The 15000-nt window shown below is 45.8% G+C and overlaps 2 protein-coding genes and 11 non-coding genes across 16 annotated transcripts in view; 8 read left to right on the top strand and 5 right to left on the bottom strand.

Moving 5' to 3' along the window:
* Nucleotides 1-15000, top strand: part of alg8 (ALG8 alpha-1,3-glucosyltransferase) — a 61896-nt gene that overhangs the window by 4666 nt on the left and 42230 nt on the right. The gene's annotated exons all lie outside the window — the stretch shown is intronic.
* Nucleotides 727-800, top strand: trnan-guu (transfer RNA asparagine (anticodon GUU)). The gene has a single exon. It is a non-coding gene; the product is annotated as a tRNA-Asn (tRNA).
* trnad-guc (transfer RNA aspartic acid (anticodon GUC)) lies at nucleotides 1444-1515 on the bottom strand. The gene has a single exon. It is a non-coding gene; the product is annotated as a tRNA-Asp (tRNA).
* Nucleotides 1924-1997, top strand: trnan-guu (transfer RNA asparagine (anticodon GUU)). Its single transcript has one exon. It is a non-coding gene; the product is annotated as a tRNA-Asn (tRNA).
* On the top strand, nucleotides 2690-2763 carry trnan-guu (transfer RNA asparagine (anticodon GUU)). Its single transcript has one exon. It is a non-coding gene; the product is annotated as a tRNA-Asn (tRNA).
* trnad-guc (transfer RNA aspartic acid (anticodon GUC)) lies at nucleotides 3407-3478 on the bottom strand. Its single transcript has one exon. It is a non-coding gene; the product is annotated as a tRNA-Asp (tRNA).
* On the bottom strand, nucleotides 3886-3957 carry trnad-guc (transfer RNA aspartic acid (anticodon GUC)). Its single transcript has one exon. It is a non-coding gene; the product is annotated as a tRNA-Asp (tRNA).
* trnan-guu (transfer RNA asparagine (anticodon GUU)) lies at nucleotides 4414-4487 on the top strand. Its single transcript has one exon. It is a non-coding gene; the product is annotated as a tRNA-Asn (tRNA).
* Nucleotides 5132-5203, bottom strand: trnad-guc (transfer RNA aspartic acid (anticodon GUC)). The gene has a single exon. It is a non-coding gene; the product is annotated as a tRNA-Asp (tRNA).
* Nucleotides 6063-6136, top strand: trnan-guu (transfer RNA asparagine (anticodon GUU)). The gene has a single exon. It is a non-coding gene; the product is annotated as a tRNA-Asn (tRNA).
* trnad-guc (transfer RNA aspartic acid (anticodon GUC)) lies at nucleotides 6509-6580 on the top strand. The gene has a single exon. It is a non-coding gene; the product is annotated as a tRNA-Asp (tRNA).
* Nucleotides 7130-7201, top strand: trnad-guc (transfer RNA aspartic acid (anticodon GUC)). The gene has a single exon. It is a non-coding gene; the product is annotated as a tRNA-Asp (tRNA).
* Nucleotides 9556-15000, bottom strand: part of st6gal1 (ST6 beta-galactosamide alpha-2,6-sialyltranferase 1) — an 11818-nt gene continuing 6373 nt past the window's right edge. Inside the window, exons 4-9 of the mRNA XM_068580339.1 lie at nucleotides 14651-15000; nucleotides 14304-14568; nucleotides 13497-13594; nucleotides 13101-13202; nucleotides 12628-12802; nucleotides 9556-11797 (exon numbers count right to left, since the gene is read on the bottom strand). The exon at nucleotides 14651-15000 is cut by the window's right edge and continues 19 nt beyond it. Of these exons, the coding sequence (XP_068436440.1) occupies nucleotides 11526-11797; nucleotides 12628-12802; nucleotides 13101-13202; nucleotides 13497-13594; nucleotides 14304-14568; nucleotides 14651-15000 (1262 nt within the window). The 3' untranslated portion in view covers nucleotides 9556-11525. The remainder of the gene's footprint in view (nucleotides 11798-12627; nucleotides 12803-13100; nucleotides 13203-13496; nucleotides 13595-14303; nucleotides 14569-14650) is intronic.

Raw genomic sequence — 15000 nt, forward strand, 5'->3', positions numbered from 1 at the left:
CAGGAGATATTTACGCGTTGCTTCTATTGAAGCCTCCGGTATTAAAACAAAGACGTTATCTAACCCGACAGCACGGCTCAAACACAAAATAAACGACTAGCTAACGAACTAACGACAACGGTTAGCCTAGCTGTTAAGTTATTGTACACGCAACGCGACTATACAGTTGCATACCAGAGGATACAACGGGCTGCACCAGACATCCTCAAACATCTCCGTGACTTATTGAGAGGCGTAATAATTGCGCGACACAACAAATCGATAATGAAATTCGTTGCCAACTTTTTTTTAAAATCGATTTTTATCAATTTTATCGATTTGTTGTTGCAGTCTTACACATTACTACTTTGCAGTTAAATATTTAACATTTATTCCAACACTTTGACATAATAAGGACATCCTATTAATAAAACTGAGTATATATATCATGTCACATACCCCTCCGAAAGATAGTCCTGAACCTGACTGATGATTTCAAATGATAAATTCCCCAAACCAAACTAAAAGCTGTGTACAAAGGCACAAAATCAAAAATACACACACACACACACACACACACACACACACACACACACACACACATTCACAGAGTCCAACCCCCCCCCTCCCCCCCCTCCTCCCCCCCGTCCTCCTCCCCTCAAAACTATGTCAAACTGCATTCATCAACTACAGCCATGTTAAATTTATATGACGGAAAAAAAAACTCCGGCGAGTCTTCGCAAAGAAGTCTCTGTGGCGCAATTGGTTAGCGCGTTCGGCTGTTAACCGAAAGGTTGGTGGTTCAAGCCCACCCAGGGACGAAATACTTTCTTGCTCTCCAGAGAAGCTGGATGCATGGAATTCTATTGGGCCCTGTGCAAAACCTCCTCATAAGTTCCTGCTGGATGGTCAAAAAGTATCATTTGTGAAAGATGTTGTGTACCAAATCAACAAAGCATTTTGCCTTTCTCTTATTTAGTTGCTTTCTTTCCTCTCATTCTGCGGCCTTTCGAGTGCGTGGATAGGTGCGGCTGAAAATTTCTTTAAAGCAAATAGTGGTCTTTCATTCTTTGGGGCGTTTTGCAGCCGAGTGTGAAGCAGCGAGGATGAGAGTCAGAGCCTCGAAATCTTGAAACTGGTGGCTTTCCGGTGGGTGTTGGCCTCCACCACGGCTACCCTTTATCACTGGTACTATTCGTGACTTTCACAGACAGGATGTCCAGGGGCGGCCGGGGGGCGCTCAGAAGGTCAGGTTCAAGGGTTTCAGCATAGCCGCTCTGCTGTTTGCAGATGATGTGGTCCTGTTTGCCTCCTTGGACTGTGACCTCCAGCATTCACTGGGGTGTTTAGTCTCTCCTTCTGCAGCCTCTCTGCTCTACCAGCATGTTACTCTGCATCAACAACATCTCTGTTGCATGACGAGGTGGATAGGTGCGACTGAAAGGGTCTAAAAACTAATAATTACTCCCCGTCGGGGAATCGAACCCCGGTCTTCCGCGTGACAGGCGGAGATACTGTCCACTATACTAACGAGGAGGAACATGTGAGCATTTGTGGTGCTGCGCGAGTATGGGTTGCAGTAGGAGCTGTGTTCATACCCACGGTATTAAGTCATACACGTTCTCGGTGGGTGCTGGCCTCCGCCAGGGCTGCCCTGCAGCCAGGGGGCGCGCAGAAGGTCAGGTTCAAGGGTTTCTGGACAGCTGCTCTGCTGTTTGCAGATGATGTGGTCCTGTTTGCCTCCTTGGACTGTGACCTCCAGCATTCACTGGGGTGTTTAGTCTCTCCTTCTGCAGCCTCTCTGCTCTACCAGCCTGTTACTCTGCATCAACAATATCTATGTTGCATGACGAAAAAAACTATGCCCAACAGCATACATCAACTATATCCGTGTTACAGTCACATGACGAAAAAAAACAACCTCCCCCGAGTCTTCATGAAGAAGTCTCTGTGGCGCAATTGGTTAGCGCGTTCGGCTGTTAACCGAAAGGTTGGTGGTTCAAGCCCACCCAGGGACGAAATACTCCTTTGCATTCCAGAGAAGTTGGATGCATGGAATTCTATTGGGCCCTGTGCAAAACCTCCTCATAAGTACCTGCTGGATGGTCAAAAAGTATCATTTGTGAAAGATGTTGTGTACCAAATCAACAAAGCATCTTGCCTTCCTCTTATTTAGTTGCTTTCTTTCCTCATTCTGCGGCCTTTCTGCTGCGTGGATAGGTGCGGCTGAAAATTTCTTTAAAGCAAATATTGGTCTTTCACTCTTTGGGGCGTTTTGCAGCCGAGTGTGAAGTGGCGAGGATGAGAGTCAGAGCCTCGAAATCTTGAAACTGGTGGCTTTCCGGTGGGTGTTGGCCTCCACCACGGCTACCCCTTATCACTGGTACTATTCGTGACTTTCACAGACAGGATGTCCAGGGGCAGCCAGGGGGCGCGCAGAAGGTCAGGTTCAAGGGTTTCAGCATAGCCGCTCTGCTGTTTGCAGATGATGTGGTCCTGGTTGCCTCCTTGGACTGTGACCTCCAGCATTCACTGGGGTGTTTAGTCTCTCCTTCTGCAGCCTTTCTGCTCTACCAGCCTGTTACTCTGCATCAACAATATCTATGTTGCATGACGAAAAAAAACTATGCCCAACAGCATACATCAACTATATCCGTGTTACAGTCACATGACGAAAAAAAAAAAAACTCCGCCGATTCTTCACGAAGAAGTCTCTGTGGCGCAATTGGTTAGCGCGTTCGGCTGTTAACCGAAAGGTTGGTGGTTCAAGCCCACCCAGGGACGAAATGCTCTCTTGCTCTCCAGAGAAGTTGGAGGCATGGAATTTTATTGGGCCCTGTGCAAAACCTCCTCATAAGTACCTGCTGGATGGTCAAAAAGTATCATTTGTGAAAGATGTTGTCTACCAAATCAACAAAGCATTTTGCCTTTCTCTTATTTAGTTGCTTTCTTTCCTCTCATTCTGCGGCCTTTCTGCTGCGTGGATAGGTGCGGCTGAAAATTTCTTTAAAGCAAATATTGGTCTTTCACTCTTTGGGGCGTTTTGCAGCCGAGTGTGAAGCGGCGAGGATGAGAGTCAGAGCCTCGAAATCTTGAAACTGGTGGCTTTCCGGTGGGTGTTGGCCTCCACCACGGCTACCCTTTATCACTGGTACTATTCGTGACTTTCACAGACAGGATGTCCAGGGGCAGCCGGGGGGCGCTCAGAAGGTCAGGTTCAAGGGTTTCAGCATAGCCGCTCTGCTGTTTGCAGATGATGTGGTCCTGGTTGCCTCCTTGGACTGTGACCTCCAGCATTCACTGGGGTGTTTAGCCTCTCCTTCTGCAACCTCTCCGCTCTACCAGCATGTTACTCTGCATCAACAACATCTCTGTTGCATGACGAGGTGGATAGGTGCGACTGAAAGGGTCTAAAAACTAATAATTACTCCCCGTCGGGGAATCGAACCCCGGTCTTCCGCGTGACAGGCGGAGATACTGTCCACTATACTAACGAGGAGGAACATATGTGAGCATTTGTGGTGCTGCGCGAGTATGGGTTGCAGTAGGAGCTGTGTTCATACCCTCGGTATTAAGTCATACACGTTATCGGTGGGTGCTGGCCTCCGCCAGGGCTGCCCTGCATCACAGATCCTGTTTGTGACTTTCATGGACTGGATATCTAGGGGCAACCAGGGGGCGCGCAGAAGGTCAGGTTCAAGGGTCTCTGGACAGCTGCTCTGCTGTTTGCAGATGATGTGGTCCTGTTTGCCTCCTTGGACTGTGACCTCCAGCATTCACTGGGGTGTTTAGTCTCTCCTTCTGCAGCCTCTCTGCTCTACCAGCATGTTACTCTGCATCAACAACATCTCTGTTGCATGACGAGGTGGATAGGTGCGACTGAAAGGGTCTAAAAACTAATAATTACTCCCCGTCGGGGAATCGAACCCCGGTCTTCCGCGTGACAGGCGGAGATACTGTCCACTATACTAACGAGGAGGAACATATGTGAGCATTTGTGGTGCTGCGCGAGTATGGGTTGCAGTAGGAGCTGTGTTCATACCCTCGGTATTAAGTCATACACGTTATCGGTGGGTGCTGGCCTCCGCCAGGGCTGCCCTGCATCACAGATCCTGTTTGTGACTTTCATGGACTGGATATCTAGGGGCAACCAGGGGGCGCGCAGAAGGTCAGGTTCAAGGGTCTCTGGACAGCTGCTCTGCTGTTTGCAGATGATGTGGTCCTGTTTGCCTCCTTGGACTGTGACCTCCAGCATTCACTGGGGTGTTTAGTCTCTCCTTCTGCAGCCTCTCTGCTCTACCAGCCTGTTACTCTGCATCAACAATATCTATGTTGTATGACGAAAAAAACTATGCCCAACAGCATACATCAACTATATCCGTGTTACAGTCACATGACGAAAAAAAAAAACCTCCCCCGAGTCTTCACGAAGAAGTCTCTGTGGCGCAATTGGTTAGCGCGTTCGGCTGTTAACCGAAAGGTTGGTGGTTCAAGCCCACCCAGGGACGAAATACTCCTTTGCACTCCAGAGAAGTTGGATGCATGGAATTCTATTGGGCTCTGTGCAAAACCTCCTCATAAGTACCTGCTGGATGGTCAAAAAGTATCATTTGTGAAAGATGTTGTGTACCAAATCAACAAAGCATCTTGCCTTCCTCTTATTTAGTTGCTTTCTTTCCTCTCATTCTGCGGCCTTTCGAGTGCGTGGATAGGTGCGGCTGAAAATTTCTTTAAAGCAAATATTGGTCTTTCATTCTTTGGGGCGTTTTGCAGCCGAGTGTGAAGCGGCGAGGATGAGAGTCAGAGCCTCGAAATCTTGAAACTGGTGGCTTTCCGGTGGGTGTTGGCCTCCACCACGGCTACCCTTTATCACTAGTACTATTCGTGACTTTCACAGACAGGATGTCCAGGGGCAGCCGGGGGGGCGCTCAGAAGGTCAGGTTCAAGGGTTTCAGCATAGCCGCTCTGCTGTTTGCAGATGATGTGGTCCTGGTTGCCTCCTTGGACTGTGACCTCCAGCATTCACTGGGGTGTTTAGTCTCTCCTTCTGCAGCCTCTCTGCTCTACCAGCATGTTACTCTGCATCAACAACATCTCTGTTGCATGACGAGGTGGATATGTGCGACTGAAAGGGTCTAAAAACTAATAATTACTCCCCGTCGGGGAATCGAACCCCGGTCTTCCGCGTGACAGGCGGAGATACTGTCCACTATACTAACGAGGAGGAACATATGTGAGCATTTGTGGTGCTGCGCGAGTATGGGTTGCAGTAGGAGCTGTGTTCATACCCACGGTATTAAGTCATACACGTTCTCGGTGGGTGCTGGCCTCTGCCAGGGCTGCCCTGCAGCCAGGGGGCGCGCAGAAGGTCAGGTTCAAGGGTCTCTGGATAGCCACTCTGCTGTTTGCAGATGATGTGGTCCTGTTTGCCTCCTTGGACTTTGACCTCCAGCATTCACTGGGGTGTTTAGCCTCTCCTTCTGCAGCCTCTCTGCTCTACCAGCATGTTACTCTGCATCAACAATATCTATGTTGCAAATATTGGTCTTTCACTCTTTGGGGCGTTTTGCAACCGAGTGTGAAGCGGCGAGGATGAGAGTCAGAGCCTCCAAATCTTGAAACTGGTGGCTTTCCAGTGGGTGTTGGCCTCCACCACGGCTACCCTTTATCACTAGTACTATTCTTGACTTTCACGGGGGCGCTCAGAAGGTCAGGTTCAAGGGTTTCAGCATAGCCGCTTTGCTGTTTGCAGATGATGTGGTCCTGTTTGCCTCCTTGGACTTGGATATCTAGGGGCAGCCAGGGGGCGCGCAGAAGGTCAGGTTCAAGGGTCTCTGGATAGCCACTCCGCTGTTTGCAGATGATGTGGTCCTGTTTGCCTCCTTGGACTGTGACCTCCAGCATTCACTGGGGTGTTTAGTCTCTCCTTCTGCAGCCTCTCTGCTCTACCAGCCTGTTACTCTGCATCAACAATATCTATGTTGCATGACGAAAAAAACTATGCCCAACAGCATACATCAACTATATCCGTGTTACAGTCACATGACGAAAAAAAAAACCCTCCCCCGAGTCCTCACGAAGAAGTCTCTGTGGCGCAATTGGTTAGCGCGTTCGGCTGTTAACCGAAAGGTTGGTGGTTCAAGCCCACCCAGGGACGAAATACTCTATTGCTCTCCTGAGAAGCTGGAGGCATGGAATTCTATTGGGCCCTGTGCAAAACCTCCTCATCAGTACCTGCTGGATGGTCAAAAAGTATCATGGCTAAAACAAACCATTGAGATAGGCGGACACACTGTCCACTATACTAAGAGGATGAACGTATGTGGGTGTTTATATTTACACCTCCGACAGGCTAGGTTTAAATATACATGTGTCTCGGGGGAATTGAACCTTAAAATATCTACATACATTCCTTGTTTAGTGGATAGTATTTAGTGGAGTATAGTACCCCATTACCAAGCTGTACAAGGTTAGCTGTTACAGATCATGGATTTAAAAATGTAACCTCACACATACACATACATGTCCCTCCTCGTTAGTATAGTGGACAGTATCTCCGCCTGTCACGCGGAAGACCGGGGTTCGATTCCCCGACGGGGAGTAATTATTGTTTCTTTTACAAATGTTTAATATATTTGCCAACAATTCCATGTTCTTAAACGTACATACACAAATTTAGCACATTTTTGCACTATTAATGCAAGATAAAATTAGATAAAGATAAAATTAAATGTTAAGGCAATGTATTTTTTTATTTTTTATTTATTCATGTGTGGATGTGTGGTGCTGTATTCTAAGTCATGTGCCCCACGTGTCACATAATATGTATATAAATGACATGCCTTTTTAAAAAAAAAATCTTTACGCCTTTTGATAGCCTGGAATTATGTCCAAGGTGTTCTCTGCCTGCGTTTCCCCCGTTCCCCTCCCCCGTCTCCCTCCCACATGGCCCCCTGTTCCCACACGGCCCCCTCCCTTGTGGCCACCTCACCTGTTCCCCTCCTCCGTAACCTCCTCCGCCGTTCCCCTCCCACATGGCCCCTCCTCACACCTCGCCCCTTCCCCCAAGTCGTAACAGGGTTGTCCGTCATAGATAATGGACGGTTGTCGGGCTATAACATGTCACGTCTCACATGTGCTTATACAGCCCTCCTCGTTAGTATAGTGGACAGTATCTCCGCCTGTCACGCGGAAGACCGGGGTTCGATTCCCCGACGGGGAGTAATTTTCGTTTTTTTTCTAACATTTGGATATCCTAAAACATTTATACATAACTGTGGCACATTTTTATCTATGAATGCAAAAGTAAAAGAAAATATTAGTGCAGTTTTTTTTCATTTCTTAGTTTTGTCTTTGTTAAATCTTCCGTATAATCTTTAAGGAGGATTTCCGGAGTCTTGTTGTCAGATCTTTATTGGCCGACGGCCTCAGTTTTTAAGTTTTGAATCCATAAATTCTTTTCATCCCGACATCCAGACGTGTGATTGTCACAACCTCCTGCTCACACACAGACAACATGGCTGACACCTGAAACATAAAGTCAATAACCAAACAGGTTAACAGTTTACTGACAGCGTTCGTAACACAATGGGCAATCCTCAAACTACAACATTGATAATAATAATCCAACAGAAGTTTGACGTTTACAGCATTGGCTCTGGACTCTAATGCATGCAGGGTTAAACAATACACCGGTATGAAACCAGAGAGGAAGCATGATCTTCGTTTTAAAGTCTGCATGAACGTGAAATGTAATATCATATAAATGCTAACTTCACAACAGTGATGCTAACATGCAGATATTTAGCAGGTAGCATGATTATCGTAATTGTGTGTGTTAGCATGCTAACTAGCAGTAAACGCAAAGTACAGTTGAGGCTGATGGTAATACTGCATTCATCCCCCAAGGACCATAAATGTGAAATGTAAAAATATAAAACTGTGGTTAAGATATTTTCACGGTGGTGGACGGACATTTCCATTCAACCTTGAACTGTACTATTTACATTTATACTTTTACTTTAATTTATTTGTGAAAAATATGCCCTAAAAAAACATAATCTCTTAAAAGTATGAAATGTTTTGTCAGTTGTACATTTTTAGGAAAGATGAAAACAAATTAGTTCATTCAATTTTTGTTAGGATTGCATCACCACGACATGAGGAAAAAACAGCTAGCAACTCCATTAACAACTTAAAAATCAAAACTTCATCAGAAAGCAAACGCATAAAGGCAAAGTAGAGAAAAACCTGTCAGCCGTAATAAAAACATCAGAAGGTTTCACATAAAAAAAAAGAAGAGTTGCAACGTTCTTCTCGTTTTCTTCTGCTGTGACATCAATTATTCAAGTGTTTTTCTCTTGAATAAACAATAAAGTTCTGGTTAGAAACATGAAACTGAAGCGATCAGAACAACAGCGGAGCCACTTTCTGCTTCCTTCAGCTTCAGATTGAACACCGGACATAGTGACCTAAATATCTAAAGATGTGAACATCACCAAGAGCCTCCAGTCATGTCGCGAACGTGGTGCGATTTTTCACACCACCCACGTCAGTTTACTCACGCAACAATAAAAAGGTGTTCACACCAAACGACAAAGGGGCTTATCTCCGGGAAAAGAGCGATCTTTTCCGCTATAGACTATGGAAGAAATAACCACTAGTTCTGCTTTATACTTGTTGAGGAAGTCACAAAAATGTGGGAACATCAAACTATCGTGACTGGGTTCATATTATCATCCGTAGTCCCACAACAGCGTCTGAATGACGGCCGCTATCAGCGCTACGTTAGGCGCTGCAACGGCAGGACGGCGGTGACGTTGGGCAAAGTTTCTCAACGCTGAAAATCTGATCTTTTAGACGAATAACATCCGATCTCTAAGGAGCGCCCCCCTCAAGCGGTCTATCCCAGGCTCATTGTGGTTGCATGCTAATAAGCCGGCTCACACGAATAACAATATGTTTTACACCACGTTCAGTGAAGATAAACGATGGGATAAAAGCAGACTCCGTGCCATGCGGATCGTTTCTCTGTTCATCAGAGATGTCAATTGTTTCTCCTGTTGCTACACATGCGTTGGTAATAATAGGATGAAAATCATAATACCCCAGAGGCCGATCTTTACTGTGATACTGAACATACAAGTGTGAGCAGACTGGAGTTCTACTTTCTAGCTTACTATCTTATAGCAGCAAGTTTATACGACTCGTCCTCGTGAGATCAGATAGGCTATCAGACTATATTTAATATATATGGCCTGTTGCAGTCACGCTTTACAATATTAGCTTTCTCCTCTTCTTTTACCTTTGGAGAGAGCCAGGCTAGCTCCAGCTAAATATTTAGCATAGAGATGTGAAAAGTGGTATCAATCTTCTTAGCTAACTGTCAGCAAAGCAGCTGGGTGACAATGTATGTTTCTATGAACGGCATAGTGTGTGTGTGAGTGTGTGTGTGTGTCTATATATATGTATATATATATATGTATATATATATATGTATATATATATATGTATATATATATATATATATATATATATATATATATATATATATATATATAAAATCTAATACAGAAACAAAAACAAAAGAAGGCATTAATGCCAGACACTACCAGACTTAAATTCCAAGCTAGCAGCTATGTTACCAAGTTTGTGAATGTAGATATTTGTAGAAATAAAACTCTAGTTCTGCTTCACATGGTCGCAGAATCACATTGAAGACCGTGCTCCCGAGTATTACTGTATTAATATATATATTTATATATATACACTATATAATAATTATAAAAAGACTATTAGGAACAGGTTGTTAGAGGTTTGATAACATGGGTACAAAACTTTGTCTTTAACTTGTAGTTTATCTTTTTTACTGGATTGTTGGATCGTTGTTTGGATAAAAGTCGTCCGCAGGCAGCATTTACCTTAAATAAGTAGGTTCAGTGAGGTGTGTGTGTCATGTAGAGACATTCATCAGCAGGTTTGTTAATGGTTGAGTCTGTGGGCCTCAGCTTAGCAATACCAGACGAAGCTGTCTTGATAAACGTGTTCACAAACATTTCAGAGATCATCTCGCTTGCGCTCAAATCTCCAGGTTTCCGCTGTACATTTCTCTTGTTATTTTGAGGATGTTTACTTCCATTTACGATTTGTGTTTGCTCTCAGACTGCGTCCACAACAACTTGTATATTTTGCCCACATTAGTGTTTCCAGGAAGTTTATGTTCACACCAAAACAGCCTCATTTTCTCAGTATAATTAACTTTTTTTTTTACCGGCCAAAGTATGAACAAATGAAAAAAAAACAGTAGGGACAACATGGCCGAGAATGACTTGTTATTATATCACTTCTTTTCAGGACTTCCGTAATCATATGATGAATTAAAAGCAGCCTGGGCCAGTGGAAAGATGGATAATAAAAGATAGAAGATATATCAATTAACCGATTAAAAAAACGTATGAATTAGCTTCTGTGGCTACAGAAGTTGTGGTGTTTGCTGCAACAGGATGTAACATTGCTGCAGAGAAATAATATCAGACCTTTGTCTAACAAACACTTTTGAGAAGTGAGAAATAAACAGCAAACTGGCGTTGAAGAGAGACAACCATCTTAATGTGAGCGTACTCTCCCTGGGACTCCTCCCCTTTGTGCGTCCTGGTGATGCGTATCACAGTCTGAGAACTAATACAATCACATTTGGAAGAAACGGCTGACATCAAGCCCACACATCCCGCTGCTTGAAGGAAGGGTTTTAAGCCCTGAAAATAGGACTGTAAAATATTCCCCAAACTAAAATCCAAGTCACATGAAAAGTCTAAAAGCAAAGCTTTTAAACTACTCAAGTCTGTATTTTCCGTCTTATTCCCAAACATGAGGGCTGTATGAATGCACGTCTTCATGAAAGACTGAGCATCAGCTTTGAGTAAGGCGCAAAGATCCGGCGACGCATTTCCTCCTGTTTGTTTGACTAACGACAGTGACCAGCAGCTTTAAGAGATTACTGAAACTTAAAAAACTACACTAAAATGTGACCGTAAGAGCCAAAGCACATGGAGCTTAGTGCCACAGAGGAAGTCAGACACTACTTAGAGATGCACTAACACACTAATTCTTCAAGGGATTTGCTGAGAATACAGAAAATAAAGAAATAAAACTATTCCATAAATTGTTTTGAGTGTCGACAGCGTGCAGGAGCAGATTGTTTCTCTAAAACTTGAACGTACGCTAGTTATAAACAGGGATTATCTGAGGAACGTCCTCATAAGTATATGTATGTGTGAACAGCAGGCACACATATCAGTTGATTGGACTCCTTTGCTTTCGTGTGTGTGTGTGTGAGTGTGTAAGTGTCTGCGCGTGTGTGCATGTTTACAGCCTATAGTAACATGTAATATTTATAGGGAGTGGCACAGCGTTCCTTTTGTTTTTAGGCAGTGTGAGTAAAGTGTTCATGCGTCTGTCCTCTTGTTTTCATGTCTTCATGCAGGGCTTTGCTTTGCATCGTGTGTGTGTGTGTGTGTGTGTGCTACACTGCTCTGCGTGTTTCCCAGTCAGCGGTTGGGAAAACCTCCAGCGGCCTGGGTGCAGTTCAGCTTTCTGAACCCAGGCAGCGTGACGCGTCCGTGGGTGTAGATGTCGCGGTCGGGCCCCTGGTTCATGCGCTTCACCAGGTTCTTCTCGTACAGCAGCGGGTGGTAGGCGCCGAGCGTGCAGGCGGCGTCGTAGAAACGCTGGTAGTAATGGCAGAGCTCCGTCTTTCTGCGGGACGGCAGGAACTCGTAGACGTGCACCTCATCGCACAGAGACATCATCAGGACGGTTCCTAGGAGGCACAAGAGGTTTAGAGAATGGAAAACGCGTCTTTACCGTCCTCTAATGTGTGTCTTTACCGTCCCCTCATGTGTCTTTACCGCCTCTAATGTGTGTCTTTACCGTCCCCTCATGTGTCTTTACCGCCTCTAATGTGTGTCTTTACCGTCCCCTCATGTGTCTTTACCGCCTCTAATGTGTGTCTTTACCGTCCTATAGTGTGTGTCTTTACTCTCCTCTAATGTGTGTCTTTACCGCCTCTAATGTGTGTCTTTACCGCCTCTAATGTGTGTCTCTACCGTCCTATAGTGTGTGTCTTTACTCTCCTCTAATGTGTGTCTTTACCGCCTCTAATGTGTGTCTTTACCGCCTCTAATGTGTGTCTTTACAGCCTCTAGTGTGTGTCTTTACGTCCTCTAATGTGTGTCTTTACCGTCCTCTAATGCATGTCTTTACCGTCCTCTAGTGTGTGTCTTTACGTCCTCTAATGTGTGTCTCTACCGTCCTCTAATGCATGTCTTTACCGTCCTCTAGTGTGTGTCTTTACGTCCTCTAATGTGTGTCTTTACCGTCCTCTAATGCATGTCTTTACCGTCCTCTAATGTGTGTCTTTACCGTCCTCTAATGTGTGTCTTTACTGTCCTCTAATGCGTGTCTTTACCGTCCTCTAATGTGTGTCTTTACCGTCCTCGTGTGTGTCTTTACGTCCTCCAGTGTGTGTCTTTACCGTCCTCTAATGCGTGTCTTTACCGTCCTCGAATGTGTGTCTTCAGTGTGTGTGTCACTACCGCCCTCTAGTGTGTGTCTTTACGTCCTCTGCTGTGTTTTGGTGTGTTTGCATACCGAGCAGGCCGGAGGAGGGCGGGTTCTTCTGGATGGGCTCGGCCATGTTGTCCTGTATTCGCTGCCAGACCTGCCACTCAAAGCGCGGGTGCAGGATGTAGAAGGGCTGCATGGGGTGCAGCCTCCTGTACCTCTGGTACTGGGTGAAGATGGGGTAGTCGGTCCTGTTGTACCACTGCAGAGGACACAGTGCTGTCAGGGCTTCTGCTGACCCCATGCAGGCTCTGAACAACCGGCAGAGTTACTGATCGCCAGACACATTTACATGACTTTTAAATTGTGAAAAGTCATGATTCATTATTTCAAACTCAGCGCGAATGAACGTCACGAACACATGAATATAACACATTTCCAGACTTCTCCAGGTTCTCCATGAACCCTGCAAGGATGTTTTTTGTGTGTTTTAACAACCAAACGTGGTTCAGTCGTAGCGGTAAAAAGGTCCGACTTTCTAGTTCGTATGTAAAGGTCACCTGAGTGAGGTCAGCGGAGAAGGGGGCGGGGTCCCAGGCCACCAGAGCACCTGAGCTGTACAACGAGCTGGACAGGAAACGATGGTCATCAGACGCCATCACCTTTTAAGATGAGAGAATATTAATTCAAAAACAAAATGCATTCCATCTGTATCTGTAGCACACACTGAGTCATATCTCATTGCTACATGAATACAACTTAATAAAGGCTGTGGAACACAAACTCAACAAATCATGACAGCAAAAGTGAAAAACAAAGAAAGATATCTTCAAAATAAGATAGAAATCATCATTAATCTAAATGTTTCCCTTGTTTTGTGAGTAATCATCCTGCACAATCAACTGAAGTCTTGATATAATGAACGTTGCGTTGCGCTGTGAGTTCACATTGTTCACCTGTGAGTTGATGAGGCGGATCGTGGTTTTAGAGCCCACGTCCTTCTCGTAGCCGGTGGTCGGCGCGGCGTTGAAGCGCAGCACCGCGTCGTGAGAATCTGTAATTTAATAACAGTAAAACACTTTACTTTAATTACTGATGCATTGTATGTCTTTTCGTGTCAACAACATTGAACACAAGAGTGGAAACAAAGAGGGTGTCTTAGGGAAGGTAGGATTGTCTTATTGAAGGTAGGCGTGTCTTATTGAAGGTAGGATTGCCTTATTGAAGGTAGGTGTGGCTTATTGAAGGTAGGCGTGTCTTATTGAAGGTAGGCGTGTCTTATTGAAGGTAGGAGTGTCTTATTGAAGGTAGGTGTGGCTTATTGAAGGTAGGCATGTCTTATTGAAGGTAGGCGTGTCTTATTGAAGGTAGGAGTGTCTTATTGAAGGTAGGTGTGGCTTATTGAAGGTAGGCGTGTCTTATTGAAGGTAGGAGTGTCTTATTGAAGGTAGGAGTGTCTTATTGAAGGTAGGCGTGTCTTATTGAAGGTAGGCGTGTCTTATTGAAGGTAGGAGTGTCTTATTGAAGGTAGGCGTGTCTTATTGAAGGTAGGAGTGTCTTAAGGAAGGTAGGTGTGTCTTTTTGAAGGTAGGCGTGTCTTAAGGAAGGTAGGTGTGTCTTCAGGAAGGTAGACGTGTCTTATTGAAGGTAGGCTTCACCAATGAAGGGAGACTTTTCAGGTACATTATATCAGGGAAAATATACCCGACAGTAGTGATGGTGTTACTATTTTTACCGTTAGTGCTCTGAGGTTAATATCTCACCTATCTCTTTGCCGAGTCCGGAGTAGCGGAGCGACCCCGCAGACGAGACCACGGCGCAGCTCCTGTACGGCCCGAGCTCAGAGGTCATCGGCTTGGAGGGCAGCTGGGCAGCCCAGGGCAGCGACGAGAAGGGCTGGAGCTCAGAGGTCAACGTCGTGACCTCTATGTTGTCCTTCAGCTGGCAGAGAAGCTTGGGGCCGCTCAGCTTGGGCCTGTTGGACACACCACCGGGACCGGAGACCTCCACTCCGTACTTATTCATCGCCTTGAGAGACAGAAACTGTTTAGAGACGACAAAACGTCTGAATTATAACAGTTGTGTCGTAATATTTAGAACTCAGTCTCACCTGATAGTTCTGCACCACCTTCCGCAGTCTGCTTCCCAGCATGCTACTGGACATCTCGTCATCCCACACCTCTCCCAGAAGCCCGTGAGGCCCGAAGAACTCCGCCTCCCCGACTCTGCCGCTCAGCTCCCCCCGCCGGCGGCCTCCAAACAGGGTCTCCAGCGCGCGCGTGAAGGGGCGCGGCAGCAAGCGGGCGAAGAACCCCGGGTGCTCCCGCTCTCTCGGCTTCCGCTTCGCCGTGGCGTCCGCGGCTTCGTGGGTTTGGTTCGGGGAGGAGAGGACGGGGATCGGTCGGTGAGGGTCACCTGGAACGACACCCGGCAGCTTCTGGGGGTCGATGTACATCGGCT

This window comes from Clinocottus analis, unplaced genomic scaffold (assembly GCF_023055335.1).
Source record: "Clinocottus analis isolate CAN_PGR_092001 unplaced genomic scaffold, fCliAna1.0.p SCAF_17, whole genome shotgun sequence".
Lineage (NCBI taxonomy): Eukaryota > Metazoa > Chordata > Actinopteri > Perciformes > Cottidae > Clinocottus > Clinocottus analis.